Here is a 22,178-nt window from a genome sequence, read left to right as displayed (position 1 = left end):
TTATCACGTTAAAAGTATGTCCTCCCATATTGGCCATTGCCACCCAGGGAGAACACTCTGGATGTCCACTCTATCAATGCCTCTTATCATCTTATACATCTCTATCAAGTCACATCACATCCTCCCCCACTCCAAAGAGAAAAGCCCTCGCTCACTCAATCTTTCCACGCAAGTCATCTCCTCTTCTGGTTTAAGACTGCACTGGTGAAGCCCAGTGACTACTTTCTGGCAGCAAAACACGAAACAAAGAAAACTACCAAACACCTTACTAATAACATTTACTAATAACAATCACCGCTAACAATGGAGAGGCGTGCAGAGGCTGGTCGAGCGGAGGTGGAGGTGAAGGCGGGGCATGGAAGAGGCAAGCGGGGGTGGGAGCGAGGGAAGTTCTGACTTCTGATCGATTTAAGCACTGGGCCGAATTGGAAAGGTTTGGGTACGTGCCGAACTGTGGCGGCAGAGTCCACACCCCAGGGCTGTCCAAGAGCGAGGAATGACCCATTGTTTGGACACTATAAGCACTGGGATAGGTTGAAAATGCCAGGGCATCAAGACCAAAGGTGAGGGACGGGCAGTTTCTGCTCACTGCTCTACGCTGAACTGAGGCTGAGGTGATGCCTGGCTTCGCAGCTGTGCTCCCCATGACGTTTACTCAGCTCTGCTCTGAACTGAGGCTATGGCCTGCTCCATCCGCAGTGATGCCTAGCTTCGCATCTTTCATAAAGCTTCAGTTCTGAATGCTATTTGCTTACTTCAAATGATAGCATGATTTGTTTTTTTCTCTGCGCACTGGCAGTCCTTTTTTAATGGGTTCCTCTGGGGTTTCTTTGTTTTGTGGCTGCCTGTAAGGAGACAAATCTCAAGCTTGTATAATGTATATATACTTTAATAATAAATTTACTTTGAACTCTAATCCAGGCAGTGCCCTGGTTGATCTCCTCTGCACCATTTAAAGGTTCCACATATGAATGAGCTGCCACACTAAAATTCGAACGTCCAATGTACATTCTATTTCCATCTCTCCCTCCACTTCCTGCGATCGTCCTTTATCACCTGTATTGCGATGCCACTCATCACAATTGGTTCATCCTACTTACAAGCAAGAGAAAACCGCCAGATGCTGGAAATCCAAACAACACACGCACACAAGCCACCGCAGGAACTCAGCGGGCGGGGCAGCAGCTATGGAAAAGAGTATAGTCAACGTTTTGAGCTGAGACCCCTCATCAAGTCTAGAAAAAAAAGATGAGGAGTCCAAGTAAGAAAGTGGAGGACAGGAGGAAGAACCACAAGGGGATAGATAGGTGGAGGGGAGGGGTGAAGTAAAGAGCTGGGAAGTTGATCGGTGAAAGAGATACAGGGATGGAGAAGGGGGAATCTGATAGGAGAGGACAGAAGGCCATGGAGGAAAGAAAAGGGTGAGGAGCACCAGAAGGAGGTGTAGGGACATGAGGATGGGGAACAGTGAAGGAGATGTGGGGACATTACCAGAAGTTTGGGAAATCGATGTTCATGCCATGAGGCTGGAAGCTACCTAGCTGGAATATAAGGCGTTGGCGTGGCCTCATCGTAACAGTAGAGGAGGCCATGGACTGACACGCTGGAATGGGAATGAGAAGCGGAGTTACAATAGTTGACCACTGTGAGATAGGGTACGTTCATCCTACACTTCTGTGGCCTAAAGATGAGGGACATGTGCACGATGAACCTAGATCCTCTGTCTACGTCTTAACTACTGACCTGAATGTATTCGTCTACACAACAGGAAGCTGTGTTGAGGCACCCATAGCTGATAGCTGGTCCTCGGTTAGTACCAGAGAGCCAACGTCATGTAACATGGCACATAATGAACAAATTAGGACACCACCACCAACTTTTGTATCATCAGCAAGCTTACTAACACACCTTTCCACTTGCTCATCCAGGTAATTTATTAAAATCACAAAGAGGATGGGTCCTGGAACAGAACTCTATGGAACACCACTGGTAACCGTCTACATTAATGAAGAGGACCATTTGATGGCTCTGGGCCTGTAGTCACTGGAGTTTAGAAGAATGGGTGCCGGGGCGGGGGTGGCATCTCATTGAGAATAATAGAATCCAATAATGAAAATGTCAGCGTGTGAGGAGCATTTGATGCTTCTGGGTCTGTACTCTCCGGACTTTAGAAGAATCAAGAGGGATCTCACTGAAAGATATCGAATATTAGATAAGGTGGACGTGGAGAGGATGTTTCCTGGAGTGGGGGAGCCTAGTACCAGAGGGCATAGTCTCTGAATTTAAGGACATTCCTTCAGAACAGAGATGAGGAGGAATCTCTTTAGCCAAAAGGTGATGAATGTGTGGATTTCATTGCCACAGGTGGCTGTGGGAGGCCACACCATTGAGTATTTTTAAAGCAGATTTTTTTTTTAATTTCTTTTTTACTTTAGCGATACAGTGCAGAATAGAGACTTCTGGCCTCTGAGCCGCACCTCCCAGCAATCCCCCAACAACCTGATTGAAACTTATCTTAATCATGGGACAATTGACAATGACCAGTTAATCTGCCGGGTACATCATCAGACTGCGGGAGGACACCAGAGCATCCAGAGAAAACCTATGCATTCCTCGGAGAGGACATATAGACTCCTTACGGAGGACACCAGGATTGAACTCTAAACGCTGACGCCCCGAGCAGTAATAGCTGTAATAGATCCTTGATTAGTACAGCTGTTCTTGGGAAAAGGCACAAGAATCGTGTTGAGAGGGATAATAAACAAGCCATAATGAAGTGGCAGAGCAAACTCGATGGGCTGAATGGCCTAATCTGCTCCAAATATCTTATGGTCTTATGGGGGAAGAAATCAGAAGTTTCACTGTTTCAATCAGGACAGTCTCGAGTAGACTTCAAATATACTTTAATGCCACGTGGAAGAAGAGATGGAGTGCACTTTGCTTAAGAACTAATTCAGTGCTGGGACTCTCCAAGTGGTGGATCTGAGGTGATGTTTGCTTACTTTTCCACCGAGGATCAAATCGCACACATCTGGTTAAAGTGCAAAGTGGCCTTGACACCAGGACTCTGTGGCACCACCTGCATGTTCTCCCCAGCACATCCATTAGACCAAAAGACATAAGAACAGAATTAGGCCATTTTCTGCTCTTAAAAATGGTGACTGACCAAAAACATGAGCTTTGTTTCTTGTTCTGCAGAGCCAGCCTGAGCGGTTAATCACTTCCACCTTCATTAACTGTTACCCCCATTTTGGATGGACCATAAGACCATTAGACATAGAAGAATTATGACATTTGGCCCACCGTAGCTGCTCTGTCATTCCATCATCAAAGATCCTCACCACCCTGGCCATGCTCTTTTCTCGCTGCTGCCAGCACAACAGCCTCAGGACTCACATCACCAGGTTCAAGATTGATTAGTACCCCTCAACCACCAGGCTCTTGAACAAAAGTGGATAACTACATTCATTCTACTTCTGGTGTTCCCACAACCGATGGTCTCACTTTAAGGACTCTTCATCTTGTTTTTTCATGCTCTCATTATTCATTCCTATTTATTTATATTTGATTTGCACAGTTTGTTGTTCATTGATCATGTTTATAGTTACTTTCTTTTTCAATATTTTTATTAATGTCTTACAGAAAATACAGGGTACAGTAAGATATATAATATATAATGATCACAATATATTGAAATCACAGATGAAGTATAATTACTGCATATCCATATAGATTAAATTTAAACATAAAATTGAAAAGGAATAATTTTATTATACAAAAAATCTAAACCCACTACCAGAAAAAAAACAGCTGTTCAGTTAAAAAAAGAGGAAAAAATCCTTAACATACAGTAAAACTTATTATTAGCCAAATGTTTACAGTTACTGTGCTATAGATTTCCTAAGTCTACAGGAAAAAGAATGTTGTATGTGGTGACATGTATGTACCTTGATAATAAAATTTACTTTGAACTTTAGCCCACTGAGCCCCCCACCCCCCAGCTCAATTACTAATCCATGCGTGTTTGGACTGTGGGAGGAAATTGGAGCACCTGGAGGACACCCATGGAGTCACAGGCAGAAACTACAAACTCCTTACAGACGGTGGTGGGAATTGAACCCAGATCGCTGGTGTTGTAATACCGTTATGCTAACTGCTGCACTGCAGTGCTCCCCTATTGTGGCCATCAGCCTCCATCACCCTATCATCTGAATTCTTCTTCCCATTCTCACTTGGTATTGCTCGCTTTCTGAATGAAGCATAAACTCAAGAAACAGCTTCCTGCTGTCAAACTAGGTCAGTCGCAGCTTTGTCTAATTTCAGCAATTTCAGTCAATGGGTTTGCTTTTCCTGTTTTCACCTGTCATCACCTTTTGTCCTTTTCCCCATTTCTCATTCAATTTCAATCCTCCACTCTATCACACACCCTCGTGTTCACTTCGCTCCCAGTTACGCCTGTCATCTGTTAATTGCAACTCCCACCTTAAGAATGGTAGGCTGCTTTGATCTTCATATTGTACTACTATTTCAAACTCAGAGTAAATTTATTAATGAAGTACAGATATGTCACCATATAACCATGAGATACATTTTTTTGAGGGCATACTCAATAAATCCATAATAGAATCAATGAAACACTACACCGACTTGGGTGTTCAACCAAGGTGCAAAATACAACAAACTATGCAAATACAAAAATAAAGGAATGAATGAATGAATAAATAAGCAAGCAAGCAAGCACTAAATATCGAGAACATGAGATGAAGAGTCCTTGAAAGTGAGTCCATACATTGTGGGAACATTTCAATGATGAGGCAAGTGAAGTTATCCCCTTTGGTACTACAGCCTGATAGTTGAGGAGATATGGATTTCTGCTTCCAATTAAAATCTGACTACCACAGTAAGACCAAAACACATATGAGCAAATTAGACTACTTGGCCAATCAAATCAGCTCTACCATTCAACCATGGCTGACTTAGGGGTGGCAAGGTAGCGTACTGGTTAGTACAGAGCAAGCGACCCAGGTTCAATTCCCATATGATCTCCCTGGGTTTCTTCCGGGTGCTCTGGTTCCTCCCACAGTCCAAAGATGTACTGGTTGGTAGGTTAATTGATCATAGTAAATTGGTCATTAATGAGGCTCAGATTAAATTAGGGGATTACTGGGTAGCGAAGCTCAAAAGGCCTATTCTGCACAGTATCTCAATAAATAATTACTCCTTCAGAAAATCGTTAGAACCATAGAACATTACAGCACAGAAACAGTCCTTTTGGCCCTTCTTGGCTGTGCCGAACTATTTTTCTGCCTAGTCCCACTGACCTGCACCCGAGCCATATCCCTCCAAACCCGTCATCCATATACCTGTCCAAGTTTTTCTTAAATGTCAAAAGTGAGCCCGCATTCACCACTTCATCTGGCAGCTCATTCCACACTCCCACTGCTCTCTGGGTGAAGAAGCCCCCCCAATGTTCCCTTTAAACTTTTCCCCCTTCACCCTTTACCCATGTCCTCTGGTTTTTTTTCTCCTCTTGCCTCAGTGCAAAACGCTTGCTTGGATTCACTCTATCTATACCTATCATAATTCTATATACCTCTGTCAAATCTCTCCTCATTCTTCTACACTCTGGGGAATAAAGTCCTAACCTGTTCAACCTTTCTCTGTAACTCAGTTTCTCAAGTCCTGGCAACATCCTTGTAAACCTTCTCTGCACTCTTTCAACCTTATTAATACCCGTCCTGTAATTAGGCAACCAAAACTGCACACAATACACCAAATTCGGTCCCACCAATGTCTTATACAACCTCACCATTACATTCCAACTCTTATACTCAATACTTTGATTTATAAAGGCCAAGGTATCAAAAGCTCTCTTTATGACCCTATCCGCCTGTGATGCCACTTTTAGGGAATTATGTATCTGTACTCCCAGATCCCTCTGTTCTACTGCACTCCTCAGTGTCCTACCATTTACCTTGTATGTTCTACCTTGGTTTGACCTTCTGAAGTGCAATACTTCACACTTGTCTGCATTAAACTCCATCTGCCATTTTTCAGCCCATTCCTCCAACTGGTCCAAATCCCTCTGCAAGCTTTGAAAACCTTCCTCACTGTCCACTACACCTCCAATCTTTGTATCATCAGCAAATTGCTGATCCAATTTGCCACATTATCATCCAGGTCATTGAAATAGATGCCAAATAACAATGGACCATTCTGCTGCATTCTCACCGTAACTTTTGATGGTTTACTAAAGGAAGAACCCATCAGAATCTGCTTTAAATATAGCTAATGATGTGACCTCCACAGCCATCGGTGGCAATAAATTCCACTGATACACCATACTATGGCTAAAAAAATTCCTCCTTATTTATGTTCTAAAAGTCGTTCTTCCATTCTGAATAAACAGAAGAAATGTTGACCGTCCACTTCTCTCCAATGGTGCTGCCTGACCCAGAGTTCTACCAGAATTTTGTAAGCTGAACTTTCTTGATGCTTTGTATAAGTTTCAGAGATAGTTAGCTGCATTGCCTACCCACTTAATACACATTCTACCTGGAACATTTTTCAGTTCTTGAAAATGCTCAACAACCTAAAACATTAGCATTGTTTTTCATTCTGCAGAATCTGCCTGAGCAACTAATCACTTCCATCCCTTTCATTTACTCGCGCCCCATGACCCAATTTCAGATAAACCATTAGACATAGAAGCAGAATTAGGTCCTTCACCCATCCAACATTTCATCGTGGCTGATTCATTTCCCCTGTCAATCCCATTCTCCCGCCTTCTCCCCATAACTTTTGATGGCCATACTAATCAAGAGCCTATTAACCTCTGCTTTAAATATACTCAATGATTTGGGCTCCATAACCCTCTATGGCTAGCTAGAGAAATTCCTCTTCAGCATAGCCCCTGGTGGAGAAACGCTGTTACACCTGTAACTTCATACATACCCCAAGCATCTTCTCACTAGTCCTGCTGAGAATTATACAGATCTTTCAGCATTTCTGGTAACACAAAAAGAAAATGATTAATGTAAGACAGTAAGTTGCTTGTGTCTGGGTCATTTGGTTACATCAGAGGTTTTCTTCTGTATTCCCCCCCCTCCCGATGTTCTATCTCATGTTGTCTCACTCACCTCCTGTATATCGTTCTTGACTGATTCCACGGGGGTGGATCTCAGCTTCACTGAGTTGTGCAACGCTCACTCTGAAGTTTGTTTCTTTCTTTAGTCACCAAAGTAACAGGGCACAGTGACAAAGCCACTGCTAAAGGGCCTGGGTTCCTGTGCTAGATGCTCTATGACTATGACATCATCGGCTAAAGAGTAGTTCCTGTTCTGTACTGTTCTACGTCCTAAAATCTCATTCTGAGAAATGCGAAACTCATTCTCTATTTAAATTTTTCCACCATCAGCCGTAATGCCTTCAGCCACCAATTCTCAGAAATCTAAATTCCCATGTTACTCCTTCCCATTTTTATTTTCTCCTTTAAAATACTAATTCTAACAACTTTCTACAGGAGTAACCTCCAAGAGTGTCCTGTTGGGCTGCATCTTGGTCTGGTATGGAAGCTGCAAGGCATCGTTCTGTAAGTCCATGCAGAGAATACTAAAAACTGCCGAGAGGATACCCGGGGTCTTCCACCCCCCTATTTGTGACATTTACTGACAGTGTTACAAACTGTCCAGTGTCAAGGTTGTCAAGCTGAGGAGTGGTAGTGGGGACAAGCTCCCACTACCTGGAAATTCTCCTCACGGCATGCGCCTCAAATAGCCTCTGACAACCAAGTCAACTCCTGGCTTTCTCGTGTGGCTTCGTCTCTAAGCCCGGCAGAACTGTCTCCACTGACAGGAGAACGAGTGAAAGTGGGTCCTGGTGCCTTAAAACCAGTGCTTCGGGTAGATGGAGCTCGTCAGCCTGGGAAGGCAGTCCACCTGAGAGAGGGAGAACTCTGATCTCAAACCTCCGCTGCCTTGTGGCCATACCCACTCATGGGAAAGGCTTCGGGAGTAAACCCTGAGGACAAATCCGGAGCTGGAGTCCCTAAGGCAGTCCGATGTTGCCTTCAACCTCGTTCTGGCAACTCCTGCGATGACACTGGTACCAAGCTGTATCAGGCCTTGCCCTTCCCTTGGACAACATCGGTGTCGTGGAGAGGGGAGACTTGCTGCATGGGCAACTGCTGGTCTTCCATATAATCTTGCCCAGGCCTGTGCCCTGGAAATCATTCCAGGTGCAGATCGGTCTCGCGAGACTAACGGAATGCCACCAGTATATATAAAAGGCATTGTTGAGGATCCCTAGCACCCATCCCACAATCTCTTTGACTCACTACTGTCAGGAAGGAGGTACAGGAGCGTCAGGACTAGGATTGTCAGAACAGGCAACAGCTTCTTCCCTCAGACTGTGAGACTAATGAATACCCTGCTACCTGAGAGATCTCATCATTCAAACAGTGAGATGTTTACTGGATTGTTTATGATTTACTGTTCACCTATGCTGCACACTGCATGCATTTTAAATTATATTTCATTAATTTATTTTTGGGTAATATTTTGTTTTACGTGCTGTGGGTGATACATGTTTTGTGGGTGTATGGTGGTCCAGTGAATCACTGTTTCATTTGGCTGTACACATGTATGGTCAGATGACAATTAACTTGAACTTGAATTCTTTGTCACCTCGCTGTTATAAGCCCGCGCTCTCCATCTTATCATCCAAACACCACTTGTTAATCCAACACCCACAAGCAAGCATTCAACGGGACAACTTCCTGTTAGTTTGCTCAGTAACCAAGTAAAGCACGTGTTACACAAAGAAGCAGGAGGGCACAATAGAGCAGTGTGGCTGCCTTGCCGATTAGTGGCCAAGGTTCGAATCTGACCACAGGCTGGTGAGTAACTCGGCCCTGGTCCAGTTGTGTGGTTGATGAACTGGGGACTGGGGAGTTTATGGGCAAGCAAGAGAGAATAGAGAAACAAATGGGGAAATGGGATTGATCTGAGAGCTAGCATAGGCTCGATGGGCAGAAGTACCTTTGTCACGAGCAAAGCATAAGAAAAATATAAATCAAAATCAGAATCAGGTTTATTATCACTGACATGTGCTGTAAAATTTGATGTTTTTGTGGCAGCAGTACATTGCAGAACATAAATTTATATAACTGACAATAGATGAATAAATGAATAAATGCAAAAGTTAGGTCGAAAGATAAATACATACTGCTAAATAAAAAGAAGTGAGGTAATGTTCATGGGTTCATGGACCATTCAGAAATCTGATGGCAGAGGGGAAGAAGCTTGTCCTAAAGTGTTGAGTATGTGTCTTCAGACTCTTATACCTCTTCCTTGATGGTACCAATGAGAAAAGAGCACAGTCAAAAGGCAAGGGTCCTTAATAATTGATGCCACTTTCCTGCAGTACTAGTAAATGCAAGTTAAAGGATAGATTTGTTTTCAATGTAAGGCCATGATTAAGTGTTGTCTTCTTCTGCATGGCTAATTGGGACCGTCACCTAATCTGTCAATGGGATGGGTTGGGCTACCGATGTTCTCTCTGGTGTAAAGGTGAGGGGCTGAGTGAAATGTCTGTGCCGACCCCGTCAGCCAAGTCCACTGGGAGGCCAGAAGAGCTGCATCAGAACATCAGCCAACACCCGAGTTCAGGAAGCAACACACAGAAGCAGAGGTCACAATTAAAACACACACGCACATGTGTGCACACCCACAAATACACCCACACCGATGTGCGCAAACACACGAACACATACACATGTGCGCAAACACACAAATATACAAACACTGATGTGCGCACACGTGGACACACTTGCAGACACAGGCCAAGACCACATGTACACAAAAACATCCCTTTAGAACAGAGATGGGGAGAAATTACATTAGCAAGGGAGTGGTGAATTTGTGGAACTTATTGTCAAAGATAGCTGTGGAGGCCAAGCCTTTGGGTATATTTAAAGCAGAGGCTGATAGATTCCTGATTAGTAGGGTGTCAAAGGATATGGGGAGAGGCAGGAGAAAGTAGAAGATTGAGAGGAGATTTGATAGAGGTATATAAAATTATGGGGGTATTGATATGTTAATGCAAGCAGGCATTGTCCACTGAGGGTGGGGGGGGGGGGTGACAACCAGAGGTCATGGGTGAAGGGTAAAAGGTAAAATGCTTTAAGGGAACATGAGGGGAATCTTCTTCACTCAGAAGGTTATGAAAGTGTGGAACAAGCTTGCAGCACAAATGGTGCATGTGAGTTCGATTTTAACTTTCAGAAGTTTGGAGAGCAACATGGATTGTAGGGGTATGGAGGGCCATGGTTCTGGTGCAGGTCAATGGGACTAGGCAGCTTAGATGGTTTCAGCATGAAATAGATGGGCTAAGTGGCATGTTTCTATGACTCTATAACTCTAATGAGGTTGAGAGGGATAATAAATTAGCCACGATGGAATAGTGGAGCAGTTTCCATGGCTGAATGGCCTAATTCTGTTCCTATGTGTTATGGTTTACACACACACACACACACACACACACACACACACTGCAGTGAGCTGGAGGATCCTTGTAAGAACAGGTCAAACAACTTCACCCATTAAACTGAAGCATATCTTCTTGAAGTGCTCTGATGTCCCGTCTAGGATGGTCATCAGGAGTTTGCTGAAGAGGTCGGTCTCTGCTGGAGAGTCCTGATCTGGAAAGACTTTAAACAAGCCAACTGACTGTTAACAGCTCCGCAAGTGTTTGTCGATGTAAAGCCATGTTAAAAGATACTGCAAAACAAATATATCGTATATACATAAACAGTAATGAATGACACTAGAGCAACAAGCTCTAAACGTGCAGCCAACAGGTCATGTTGTTTGTGAACACAAACAACGCATTTCACCGTATGCTTCGATATGATGAACAAACTTGAACTTTGAATCTTGGGAACTTCTCTCTTGATAATCAGGCAGTGAAACAATGACGTTTCACTGCCTTTCCAGCCCTGAAGAAGGGTCTCGCCCCGAAACATCAACTGTTTATTCCTCACCATAGATGCTGCCCGACCTGATGAGTTCCTCCAGTATTTTGTGCGTGTTACACATGTTTAGGACGGCACGGTAGAGTAGTCATTAGTACAACGCTTTACAGGGTTCAATTTCCGAAGTTGCCTGTAAGGACTTTGTATGTTCTCCCTGTGACGTGTGGGTTTCCTCTGGGTGCTCCGGTTCCCTCCCAGAATCCAAAGACATACTGGTTGGTATGTTAATTAGTCAAAGTAAATCAGGCTTGGATTAAATTGGGGGATTGCTGGGCAGCACAGCTCAAAGGGTCAGAAAGGCCTATTCCATGCTCTATCTCGATAAATACATAAATAAACAACTTAAGGAATCACTGGAGTTAAAAGCACTGTAAATGACTGTTATACCTGTGTAAATTACCACTTGAAATTGAATCAAAGGAGAGCTGATGATCATGTCTGGGAGAAACGTTACTGATGAGGTAATGGGAGATAAAGAGGGTGAGTAGGACTAATGGAATAGCTTTCCTGGGAGCCATCAGCAATCTGGTGAACAGAATGGCCGCTTGTGTCATTACAAGTGTCAGAAAACCATTAATGTGCGGCCTGGTTCCTTTGCAAGTCACAGTAGTGCACAAAATGGACTAAGGATTACCTTTAGACTTGGTCTTGTCAGGCCTGTAATCACTATTAGTGACGTGTTCAAGATCAGAATCATCAAAATCACCAGCTGTTGTATGAAAAGAAAACAAGACAAAATGATCAAAAGAGAGGAAGTAAAGATCTGTAATTCCGCGCCCCAGCTCTAAGTACTCCTTTGGTTGGTACTGTTGATGAGTCACTGCTTCCTTTAACTACATTCGGCCTTCCCCTCTGAAATGCTCCACCATTCTGCAGCGAATTTAGCTGAAAACATGAGAGATGTCTGCATCCAGTTGTTGGGAAAAGAGCACATGAGGCACTCGATTCTGTTCACATTCACTCCCAAAATTTGTACAACCAGCAAGCAATACCTCAGCAAGAATTTAGTCCAAATTGTCGCAAACTATTCCTGTTTTATTTTCTTCTGCCTAAGCTTTCCATCTTCCCTTAAATCCAGTAAACAGAGAGGTTTTGAAAAACTTTAAAGCTCCGAAAATACACTCAGTGGCCATTTTCTAAGGTGCAACTGTTCATTAATACAAATATCTAATTAGAAAATCATGTAGCAGCAACTCCATCTATAAAAGCATGCAGACAAGGTCAAAAGGTTTGGTTGATCTTCAGATCAAACATCAGAATGATAAAGGAATGTGACTGTAGAATGATCGTTGGTGCCAGACAGGCTGGCTTCAGTATCTCAAAATCTGTTGATCCCTTGGGATTTTCATATTCTCTGAGGTTTACAGAGAATGGTGCAAAAAGACATTCAGTGGGCTGCAGTTCAGTGGGCAAAAACACCCTGTTAATGAGAGAGGTCAGGGGAGAGTGACCAGACTGGTTCAAGCTGACAGGAAGGTGAAGTAACTCAGATAACCACGTCTTACAACAGTGGTGTGCAGAGCAGTATTTCTGAATGCACAACGCATCGAACATTGAAATGAATGGGCTAAAGCAGCAGGAGACCATGAACATACAGAAATATTCTCAGTGACCACTTTGACAGACAGACAGACATACTTTATTGATCCCGAGGGAAATTGGGTTTTGTTACAGTCGCACCAACCAAGAATAGTGTAGAAATATAGTAATATAAAACCATAAATAAATAATAATAAGTAAATTATGCCAAGTGGAAGTAAGTCCAGGACCAGCCTATTGGCTTGGGGTGTCTGACACTCCGAGGGAGGAGTTGTAAAGTTTGATGGCCACAGGCAGGAATGACTTCCTATGACACTCAGTGTTGCATCTCGGTGGAATGATTCTCTAGCTGAATGTACTCCTGTGCCTAACCAGTACATTATGGAGTGGATGGGAGTCATTGACCAAGATGGCAAGCAACTTGGACAGCATCCTCTTTTCAGACACCACCGTCAGAGAGTCCAGTTCCACCCCCATAACATCACTGGCCTTACGAATGAGTTTGTTGATTCTGTTGGTGTCTGCTACCCTCAGCCTGCTGCCCCAGCACACAACAGCAAACGTGATAGCACTGGCCACCACAGACTCGTAGAACATCCTCAGCATCGTCCAGCAGATGTTAAAGGACCTCAGTCTCCTCAGGAAGTAGAGATGACTCTGACCCTTCTTGTAGACAGCCTCAATGTTCTTTGACCAGTCCAGAACATATATAATAAAGTGATCACTGCATGTATGATAGAAATGATTGGGTTTAATAATTCCAGATCAGGGCTCAGCACATGTGAAGTCAAAAAGACTGTTATTTATTTCTGTGACATAACTTTAAAGTAATCCTGTGAATTTTTTTTATCCATCAAATGTTTTTCAGATTTGCTGCATTAATAAAAGCTTCAAGTGATTTAAAGTACAAAAAATTAATTAAAATTCTTGTATTTCTAATGCATGTTTTATCAAGAATTCCAGTGTTTCTCAACTATGGAGTGACATTTTATATTGAACACACAAACCGATGCATGAGCATTTTTGTTACAGAATACATTTGTTACAGTAGGGAGATAAATGATCAGCTCATTTATTTCTGTCTCTACCGGATGTGGAATAAATGTCACACATGATGAGCTGAATAACATTTTCAGTGGCCAGGAGAGATCAAGTAGAAAAAAGTTTGGTGGAAGGAATAAAAACCGGGGATGGAGCCCGTGAAAAAATCCATTTCTCACTGATTAATGTGCTGTGGTAGATTGAAATCAACGAGGAGAGTGGAACGTGAGCAGGTGTTCAGCGCCATCTGCCTGTGTTTGAGCCGTTGGTCTCTCTCTCTCTCCCCACCCACCCCCCACTCATTCCTCCCAGGAGAAGTTGCCTGCATTTGACCTTCTCTCTCCCTTTCACTTGTGGCCGCCCAGAGTCTTGAGTCTTGGGCAAGGCTTATCATCACGGTTTGCAGATCGGACTCTGTAGTTCATGTTATGATGTTTCTCGTTTATGATTACTCCTTTTTTTAAACCAGTATTTTGTGCGATTTTGATCGGGTGAACACCTGCTCACTTTTCCGCTCTCGTCCTTGTTGATCTTAATCTACCTCGACACTTGCAGTCAACGAATGTCACAGTACTAAGCTGAACTGAGCAGAACTAAACTGAACATTTCTATACTGTTGCAATAACCTTTTGGTTTGATCTTTTATATTTCATTCATTTTTTTTTGCTGTTTGCACAATTTGTTCTTTTTTGTGCGTGGGGGGGGGGTTGATGTTTTTCTTTGAACAGATTCCATGGTATTCCTTTGTTTTGTGGCTGTCTGTGGGAAGACAAATCTCAGGGTTGTATACTGCACACATACTTTGATAATAAATGGACTTTGAACCTTTGTAAAGAGCTACAGGACCGGCTTTATTTATTCCAAGGAAGGGAAGGGACTGAATCTTACTATCTGAGCAAGCTTCTCATCACATTCAAATGGTACTTGGATGTGCATTTGTGAAGTTGTGACCTGCAGAGGACAAATCTAGAGCTGGAAGTGGGAATAGAGTTGCCCAGAGGGTGCTACAGTAGCTTAGCAGTTAGAATAAAGCTATTGTGGACTGGGGGGTGGGGGGGGTCAGAGTTCAATACTGGCACCGCTTGTAAGGAGTTTGTACGTTCACCCCGTGACTGCCTGGGTGTCTCCAGCTGCTCCAGTTTACTCTTGCAGTCCAAAGATGTACTGGTTAGTAGGTTATTTGGTCATTGTAAATTTTCCTGTGATTGGGCTCGTGTTAAAACCGTAAGTCTTAGGAGCAGAATTAGACCAATAGGCTGAAGAAATCTCTTGGCATTTCTGTTTCAAATGGACGCGCCTCTATCCTGAGGCTGTGCCCCTGTGTCCTAGACTCCCCTAAAATGGGAAACATCCTTTCCACATCTACTCTGTCTTTCTAGAATCATCCTTGTGATCCTCTGAACCCTCTCCAATGCCAGCACATCTTTTCTTCAATGAGGAGCCCAAAACTGTTCACAATACTCATGGTGAGGCCTCACCAGTGCCTTATAAAGCATTACATCCTTGCTCTTGTATCTTAGGCCTCTTGAAATGAATGCTAACATTGGTAATTAAGTAGGTAGGTTGTTGGGTGGTGCGGCTCGTTGGGCCAAAAGGGTCTGTTCTGCACTTTATCTCTAAACAAAGAGATAAGGTTTGAAAACAAGGATAAGGACTGATATTGTTATTTTTTTAAATCTCACTTAGTCATGAAGTCATAGAGCACTACATCACAGAAATTTGCCCTTTGGTCCATCTGGGCCATGGCAAACTATCCTTCTGCCTTGTCCCATCAACTTCATCTGGACCATATTCCTCCACACTCCTCCCCATACTTATATTTATCCGACCGTCTCTTAAGTTCCAGCATGGACTATTTGGGCTGAATGGTCTGTGGCTGTTCTACCTGTACAAGCTCTTCCTCACATCCGAGTGATACCTGGATGTGTATTTGCAGGGGTGTGACCTGCATGGGACAGATCCAGAGCTGGAGGTTGGGATTAGGGTTACAAGGACAGACCTGCTCCACAATTCTACTCCTCATCACTGATCTACTTTCTGCAAGACAGATGCATTCTGACTATATAAATAAAACAAAAATTACTTGTTTGTTTACCACAATTGTCATCAAGAATATCACTAAAATCAAATCCATCAGCACCTGGAAAGGAACAGGTTATAATTATTGCAGATTGCTTTATAAAACTTGCTCCCACTGAATTTAGTTGCAAAGAGGCTTTTAAAGTTTCCATTTTTGTTGCAGAAATCTAATGCCTGCCAAGATTTTGGATAATGTGATTCTCAGATTGGACGAGTTCCAGCTAAGTGTGCACTTGGCAGTGACTAATCTCAAAATATGTTCCGACCATCACCACAAGGACTTGGATACAAGGTTTAAGCAGCTCAGTGATTTCATTTTCTCATGATCAAACTGGCATTCATTGTTATTTTGTTTATTTAGAGATACAACCCTTCCAGCTCAGCCAGCTTAAGGGGAAAGGGCAGAGATGTAATAGGAACCTAAGGGGCATTCTCTTCACCTTGCGCATGGAATGAGTCACCAAAGGAACTGGTTGAGGCAAGTACATGAGCAAGATTTCAAAGGCTGGCCTGTATCTCGGTTCAATATGGACGCAATTTATGAACCTATGCTTCCGTGGCATAGGACCCGACGAGTGAGCCCCAGACACCCAAAGAACCAATGCTCACAACGACCGATAACCAGGGATAAGGGCTAGCAGAGATCACTCATCTATCTGATTGGCTGGGAACTAAGGGAGACTAGCGGCCAGCACAACTGGTGATGAAACGTTTGATGACCTAACCTCCAGGCTCAGCAAACAACACTACAAACAAGCTACCAACCCGAGCTACAAATCTTTTTCATTCAGACCATGAGATACGGGAGCAGAATTAGATCACTTGACACATTGAGTCTTTTCCACCATTCCATCATAGCTGATCCATTTTCCCTCTCAGTCCCAACCTCGTGCCTTCTCCTCGTACCCTTTCATGTCCTAACTAAACAAGAATCTATCAATCTCTGCCTTAAATATACCCAACAACTGGCCTCCACAGTTGTCTGTGTCAATGAATTCCACAGATTCACCACTTGCTGGCTAAAGAAATTCCTCCTCAAATCCATCTTAATAGAACATCCCTCCAGTCTGAGACTGTGTCCTCTGTCGTTAGAATCCCCCACCGTAGAAAACATCCTCTCCACATCCATTCTATTGAGGGCTTGCAACATTCCATAGGTTTCAATGAAGTCACCCCTCATTCTTCTGAATTCCAGTGAGTAGAAGCCCAGAGCCATAAAATGCTCTTTGTATGATAGGCCTTTGAATCCTGGAATAATTTTCATGAACTTCCTTTGAAAGCTCTCCATTGTATTATTGATAGAAGTATTCTACTAACACTTCCCTGAACAACTACAAATTACCCAAGTGACTTTTATACACTTCTAAATGACGAGGTCAATATTCCTTTATTAGATGCACCATCGAAGGAGTCCATTTGGCCAATCACATTCATATCAGGACACCAAGAGGCTAACTCACCTGTTCTGCCCAGTTTCACATTAAGACTCAGATTACTTTATTTTTCTACTCGATGTGTTGAAAACCACTGTTGTTTTTTCTTAATAATACTTTTTATAAGCTTTGTACTTTTTAACTAATTCATGTGTTTTTCCTATTCACTGGCAGAAAGTGAAAAAGGAGCTATACTTGCAAACACGAGGAAATCTGCAGATATGCTGGAAATTCAAGCAACACACACAATATGCTGGTGGAACTCAGCAGGCCAGGCAGCGTCTATAGGAAGAAGTACAGTTGACGTTTCAGGCTGAGACCCTTCGACAGGACTAACGGAAAAACGAGATAGTAAGAGATTTGAAAGTGGGTTGGGGGGGAGACCTGAAATGATAGAAGATAGGAGGGGGTGGGATGAAGCTAAGAGCTGGAAAGGTGATTGGCAAAAGGTGATACACAGCTGGAGAATGGAAAGGATCATGGGATGGGAGGCCTAGGGAGAAAGAAAGGGGGAGGGGAGCACCAGAGGGAGATGGAGAACAGGCAAGGAGTGATTGTGAAAGTGAAAGAGAGAAAAAAAGGGTTGGGGGTAAGAAGGGGAGTAGGGGCATTAACAGAAGTTAGAGAAATCAATGTTCATACCATCAGGTTGGAGGCTACCCAGCCGGTATATAAGGTGTTGTTCCTCCAACCTGAGTGTGGCTTCATCGTGACAGTAGAGGAGGCCATGGATTAACATATCAGAATGGAAATGGGATGTAGAATTAAAATGTGTGGCCACTGGGAGATCCTGCTTTCTCTGGCAGACAGAACGTAGACGTTCAGCAAAACGGTCTCCCAGTCTGCGCTGGATCTCACTAATATATAAAAGCCACACCGGGAGCACCGGACGCAGTATACCACACCAGCCGACTCACAGCTGAAGTGTCACCTCACCTGGAAGGACTGTCTGGGGCCCTGAATAGTGGTGAGGGAGAAAGTGTAAGGGCAGGTGTAGCACTTGTTCTGCAAACAAGGATAAATGCCGGGAGGGAGATCAGCGGGAAGGGATGTGGGGGACGAATGGACAAGGGTGTCACGTAGGGAGCGATCCCTGCAGAAAGCAGAAAGTGGAGGGGGGTAGGGAAAGATGTGTTTGATGGTGGGATCTTGTTGGAGGTGGCAGAAGTTATGGAGAATTATATGTTGGACACCGAGGCTGGTGGGGTGGTAGGTGAGGACAAGAGGAACCCGATCCCTAGTGGGGTGGCGGGAGGATGAGGTGAGAGCAGACTGTACTAACGGTTTATCGCCTTTCTCATTTTTCATTGGCTACGTATTAGGACATTACCCATATGATGTAACTGTTTTAATTATGTAGCCTAGTAATTAGTTTATTCCTATCTGAGGAATGTCTTACCTTATCCATAAATGTGATAGATTTTTGAGAGGTGACATCTCAGCATTCTTTCTCAGCTCTTTATTTAGTTTGCTTAGTATTTGTATGTTTGTTTGTACACTTGAGTAAACTGAAATCTTGGAATTAAAACCGTTCGTCATTCCTGATTCCCGGAAAAACCATAAGGATCAGAAAATAAACAGATCCAACAGGGGTGAAGAGAGAATGATCTGGGTGGGAGGAGTCTTTGGATATGTTGCTTTTCTGAGGCAGCAGAAATGCAGAGTCCATGGAGGGGAGGTTGGTTTTATGATGGACTGGGTTGTGTGCACAAGTCTCCACAACATCTTGCAGTTGTCATACCAAGCTGAGATCCATCCAGATAATTGTGGCTATTGGTCATAATGCAAGATCAACACTGTGAACAAAAAGATTTTTCTTCCAAATTCAGTGATGTTTCTTGGCTAACTAAATGCTCCCACAGTGATCTGACAGACTTCAATTGTACATCAACATATACACTCAGGAGCCACTTTATTAGGTGCATCTATAGGCCCTTGTGGCTATAGGGATCAGTGGGGTATGGAGAGAAAGCAGGTACAGGGTTTTGAATTGGATGATCAGCTATGATCATACTGAATGGTGGTGCAGGCTCAAAGGGCCGAATGGCCTACTCCTGCACCTAATTTCTATGTTTCTATACACCTGCTCGTAAATGCAAATATTTAATCACAAACAAGAGAGAATCTGCAGATGCTGGGAATCGGAGCACCCCACACAAAATGCTGGAGGAACTCAGCAGGCCAGGCAGCATCAATGGAAAAGAGTACAGTCGATGTTTCAGGCCGAGACCCTTCAGCCGGACTGGAGAAAATGTAGCTGAGGAGAAGATTTAAAAGGTGGGGGAGGGAAGAGAGAAATACAAGGTGATGGGTGAAACCGGGAAGGGGAGAGATGAAGTAAAGAGCTGGGAAGTTAATTGGTGAAAGAGATACAGGGCTGCAGAAGGGGAGAGTCTGATAGGTGAGGATAGAAGGCCATGGAAGAAAGAAAAGAGGAGGGAGGAGCACCAGAGGGAGGTGATGGGTGGGGAAGGAGATAAGCTGAGAGAAGGTAAAGGGGATGGGGACTGGTGAAGGGGGTGGTGGGCCATTACCAGTAGTTCGAGAAATCAATGTTCAAGCCATCAGGTTGGAGGCTGCCCAGACAGAATATAAGGTGTCGTTTCTCCAACCTGAGTGTGGTCTCATCGCAACAGAAGAGGAAGCCATGGATTGACATATCGGAAGGGGAATGAGAAGTGGAATTAAAATGGGTGGCCTCTAGGCGGTCCTGCTTTTTCCGGTAGACAGAGCGTAGGTGCTCGGCAAAGCCGTCTCCCAAGCTACGTCAGGTCTCACCAATATACAGGAGGCCATGCCAGCAGCACCAGACACAGGAGGTGACACCAACAGACTCACAGGTGAAGTGTTGCCTCACCTGGAAGGATTGTTTGGGGCCCTGAATGGTGGTGAGGGAGGAGGAGTAGGGGCAGGTGTAGAACTTGTTCCACTTGCAAGGATAGGTTCCAGGAGGGAGATCGGTGGGGAGGGATGAATGGACAAGAGAGCCGCATAGGGAAAGCAGAAAGTGTAGGGGGCGAGGGGGTGATGGAGTTTGGTGGTGGGATCCCATTGGAGATGGTGGAAGTTCTGGAGAATTATGTGCTGGACACAGAGGCTGGTGGGGTGGTAGGTGAGGACAAGAGGAACCCTATTCTTGATTGGGTGGTGGGAGATTGGGGCAAATATTTAATCAGCCAATCATGAGGCAACAGCTCATTGCATAAAAGCATGCAGACATGGTCAAGAAGTTCAGTTGTTCATCAAACCAAACATCAGAATGGAGAAGAAATCTGTCTATGGAATGATTGTTGGTGCTAGATGGGGTGGCTTGAGTATCTCAGAAACTGCTCATCTCCTGCGATTTAGTTTGGAGACCAATACTGGGCCATGGAAGGAGAGTGTGGGGTTGAAGGATTAGTTTGGGAACTGATACCGGGCTGTGGGGAGAGAGTGAGGCAGTGGGATTAGTTCGGAGACTGACACAGGGCTGTGGGGAGAGAGTGAGACAGTGGGATTAGTTTGGAAACTCACAGGGCTGTGGGAAAAGTTTAGGGAAATTTCACCCATAGTCAGTTCAAAATCCATGTAAGCCTTGTCCTGTTCCAATCGCTCTTCATAAACTTATTTTTCTGTGCGTTTCATTTTAGTCACACACATGGAATCCAGATAGTTTTATCTTATTCTGGTCTGGTTAATAAACCTTTTCTGAGGTGTACATGGTGTTTTGTTTTCCATCCCAAACACCCCACTCCATCAGGCAATGGAACCCCTTCCTCTCCCTGAAACAAATTTGGAAGGTGTCCAGTGTATAGGTGATGAAAACTGCACACAGTACTCCAAGTCAGGCCTCATATGACATCTCAATTCCTGTACTCATGTACTTCGAAGCATACAGTGAAATGTATTATTTGCACTAACAACCACCACAATCTGAGGAGGTGCTGGAGGTAGCCCATAAGTATCACCGATTAAGGTGCTGATATAGCATATCCATAATGCTTAGCAAAACAATACACAGCCAATGGACAGTTAAACCCTCTTCCACCCACACACACAAGTGGGCCTCCAACCACAGACAAGCCACATGAGCACCTTTGGCACAGAGTACGCCCCACAAACAGCAGAGAGATAAATGATCAGCTCATCTATTTTAGTCTCTACTGTGGAATAGATATTGCACACAGTAAGTCAAATAAAATTATCTGTGGCCTAGAACGAGTAAGTAGGAAACAACTTGTTGGAGGGGAAGAAATGTGATGTAAGTGACCCTGATTTAAGTGTTGGCAGTCTAAGTATCTCAGAAACAGCTAATCTCCTGGGATTTTCATGCATAGCTGTCTCTAGAGTAGTGGTCACCAACCCTTTTAAGCCCAAAATCCCCTACCTCGGCCTTAATGAAAGGCGAGATCGACCCCACATCGATTAGTTCCACGCATGCGCACTGGGGCGGAAAAGACCGGAAGTAAAACCCTGCCACCCGGAAGAAGAAATAATACATAAACACCAGGAGTACTCACCCTTTTTTGCACCGCAGACTGGTTTAAAATTGACGATATTCTTGCGGACTGGCCGATGGGGGGGCTCTCCTCGACCGAGTGAGGAGAGCGACAGGCCTGCACCCGTCCCCCCCTTGTAGGATCTATCGGCCAACAAAAGTTTGTTTCAGCAGATCACAGCGAGGTAGCTGCTCTGATATTTACGAAACCCTGAGCCTGAATTAGGTTGTCTGCGAATATTTTAGCGCCAGGTTCCCCATGAACATTCGGTGTGGTACACAGGTTCAGAGGCGGCGCCCGTCTGTCTGCGCTCCGGGCCAGTAACATCGGCACTTTCCGCCAGCCACGCTCCGGGCCAGTAGCATCGGCACTTTCCGCCAGCCGCGCTCCGGGCCAGTAGAATCAGCAGTTCTCACAGGCCATGCGAGGGTGTCACTGCATTTAGGCAACTGATGAACTCATGTGGGTTCAAGTTCAACAGTGGCCGTGACAGGGACTGAGGAAAGGTACAACTAACTCATATGGTTACCTCGCGGCCTGGTGGTTGGGGACCACTGAAGTACACTGTGTAGTGCG

General features: G+C 44.2%; 1 protein-coding gene across 6 annotated transcripts in view; it reads right to left on the bottom strand.

The window, feature by feature from the left end:
- The window catches only part of LOC132391068 (putative testis-expressed protein 13C), a 92,464-nt gene that overhangs the window by 2,886 nt on the left and 67,400 nt on the right, over nucleotides 1-22,178 (bottom strand). For all 6 annotated transcript variants that reach the window (XR_009511084.1, XR_009511083.1, XR_009511082.1 and 3 more), the window contains 3 exons: nucleotides 11,667-11,741; nucleotides 10,598-10,708; nucleotides 6,955-7,008 (listed from right to left, as the gene is read on the bottom strand). Coding sequence is in view for 3 of the 6 variants with exons in the window: in XM_059963776.1 (XP_059819759.1) it covers nucleotides 6,971-7,008; nucleotides 10,598-10,708; nucleotides 11,667-11,741 (224 nt within the window). In the remaining 3 variants the exon portion in view is untranslated. The remainder of the gene's footprint in view (nucleotides 1-6,954; nucleotides 7,009-10,597; nucleotides 10,709-11,666; nucleotides 11,742-22,178) is intronic.

Source organism: Hypanus sabinus, chromosome 3, assembly GCF_030144855.1.
Source record: "Hypanus sabinus isolate sHypSab1 chromosome 3, sHypSab1.hap1, whole genome shotgun sequence".
NCBI lineage: Eukaryota > Metazoa > Chordata > Chondrichthyes > Myliobatiformes > Dasyatidae > Hypanus > Hypanus sabinus.
Note: the sequence above shows the minus strand (reverse complement) of the source record. Positions and strands in the feature narration are given on the sequence as shown.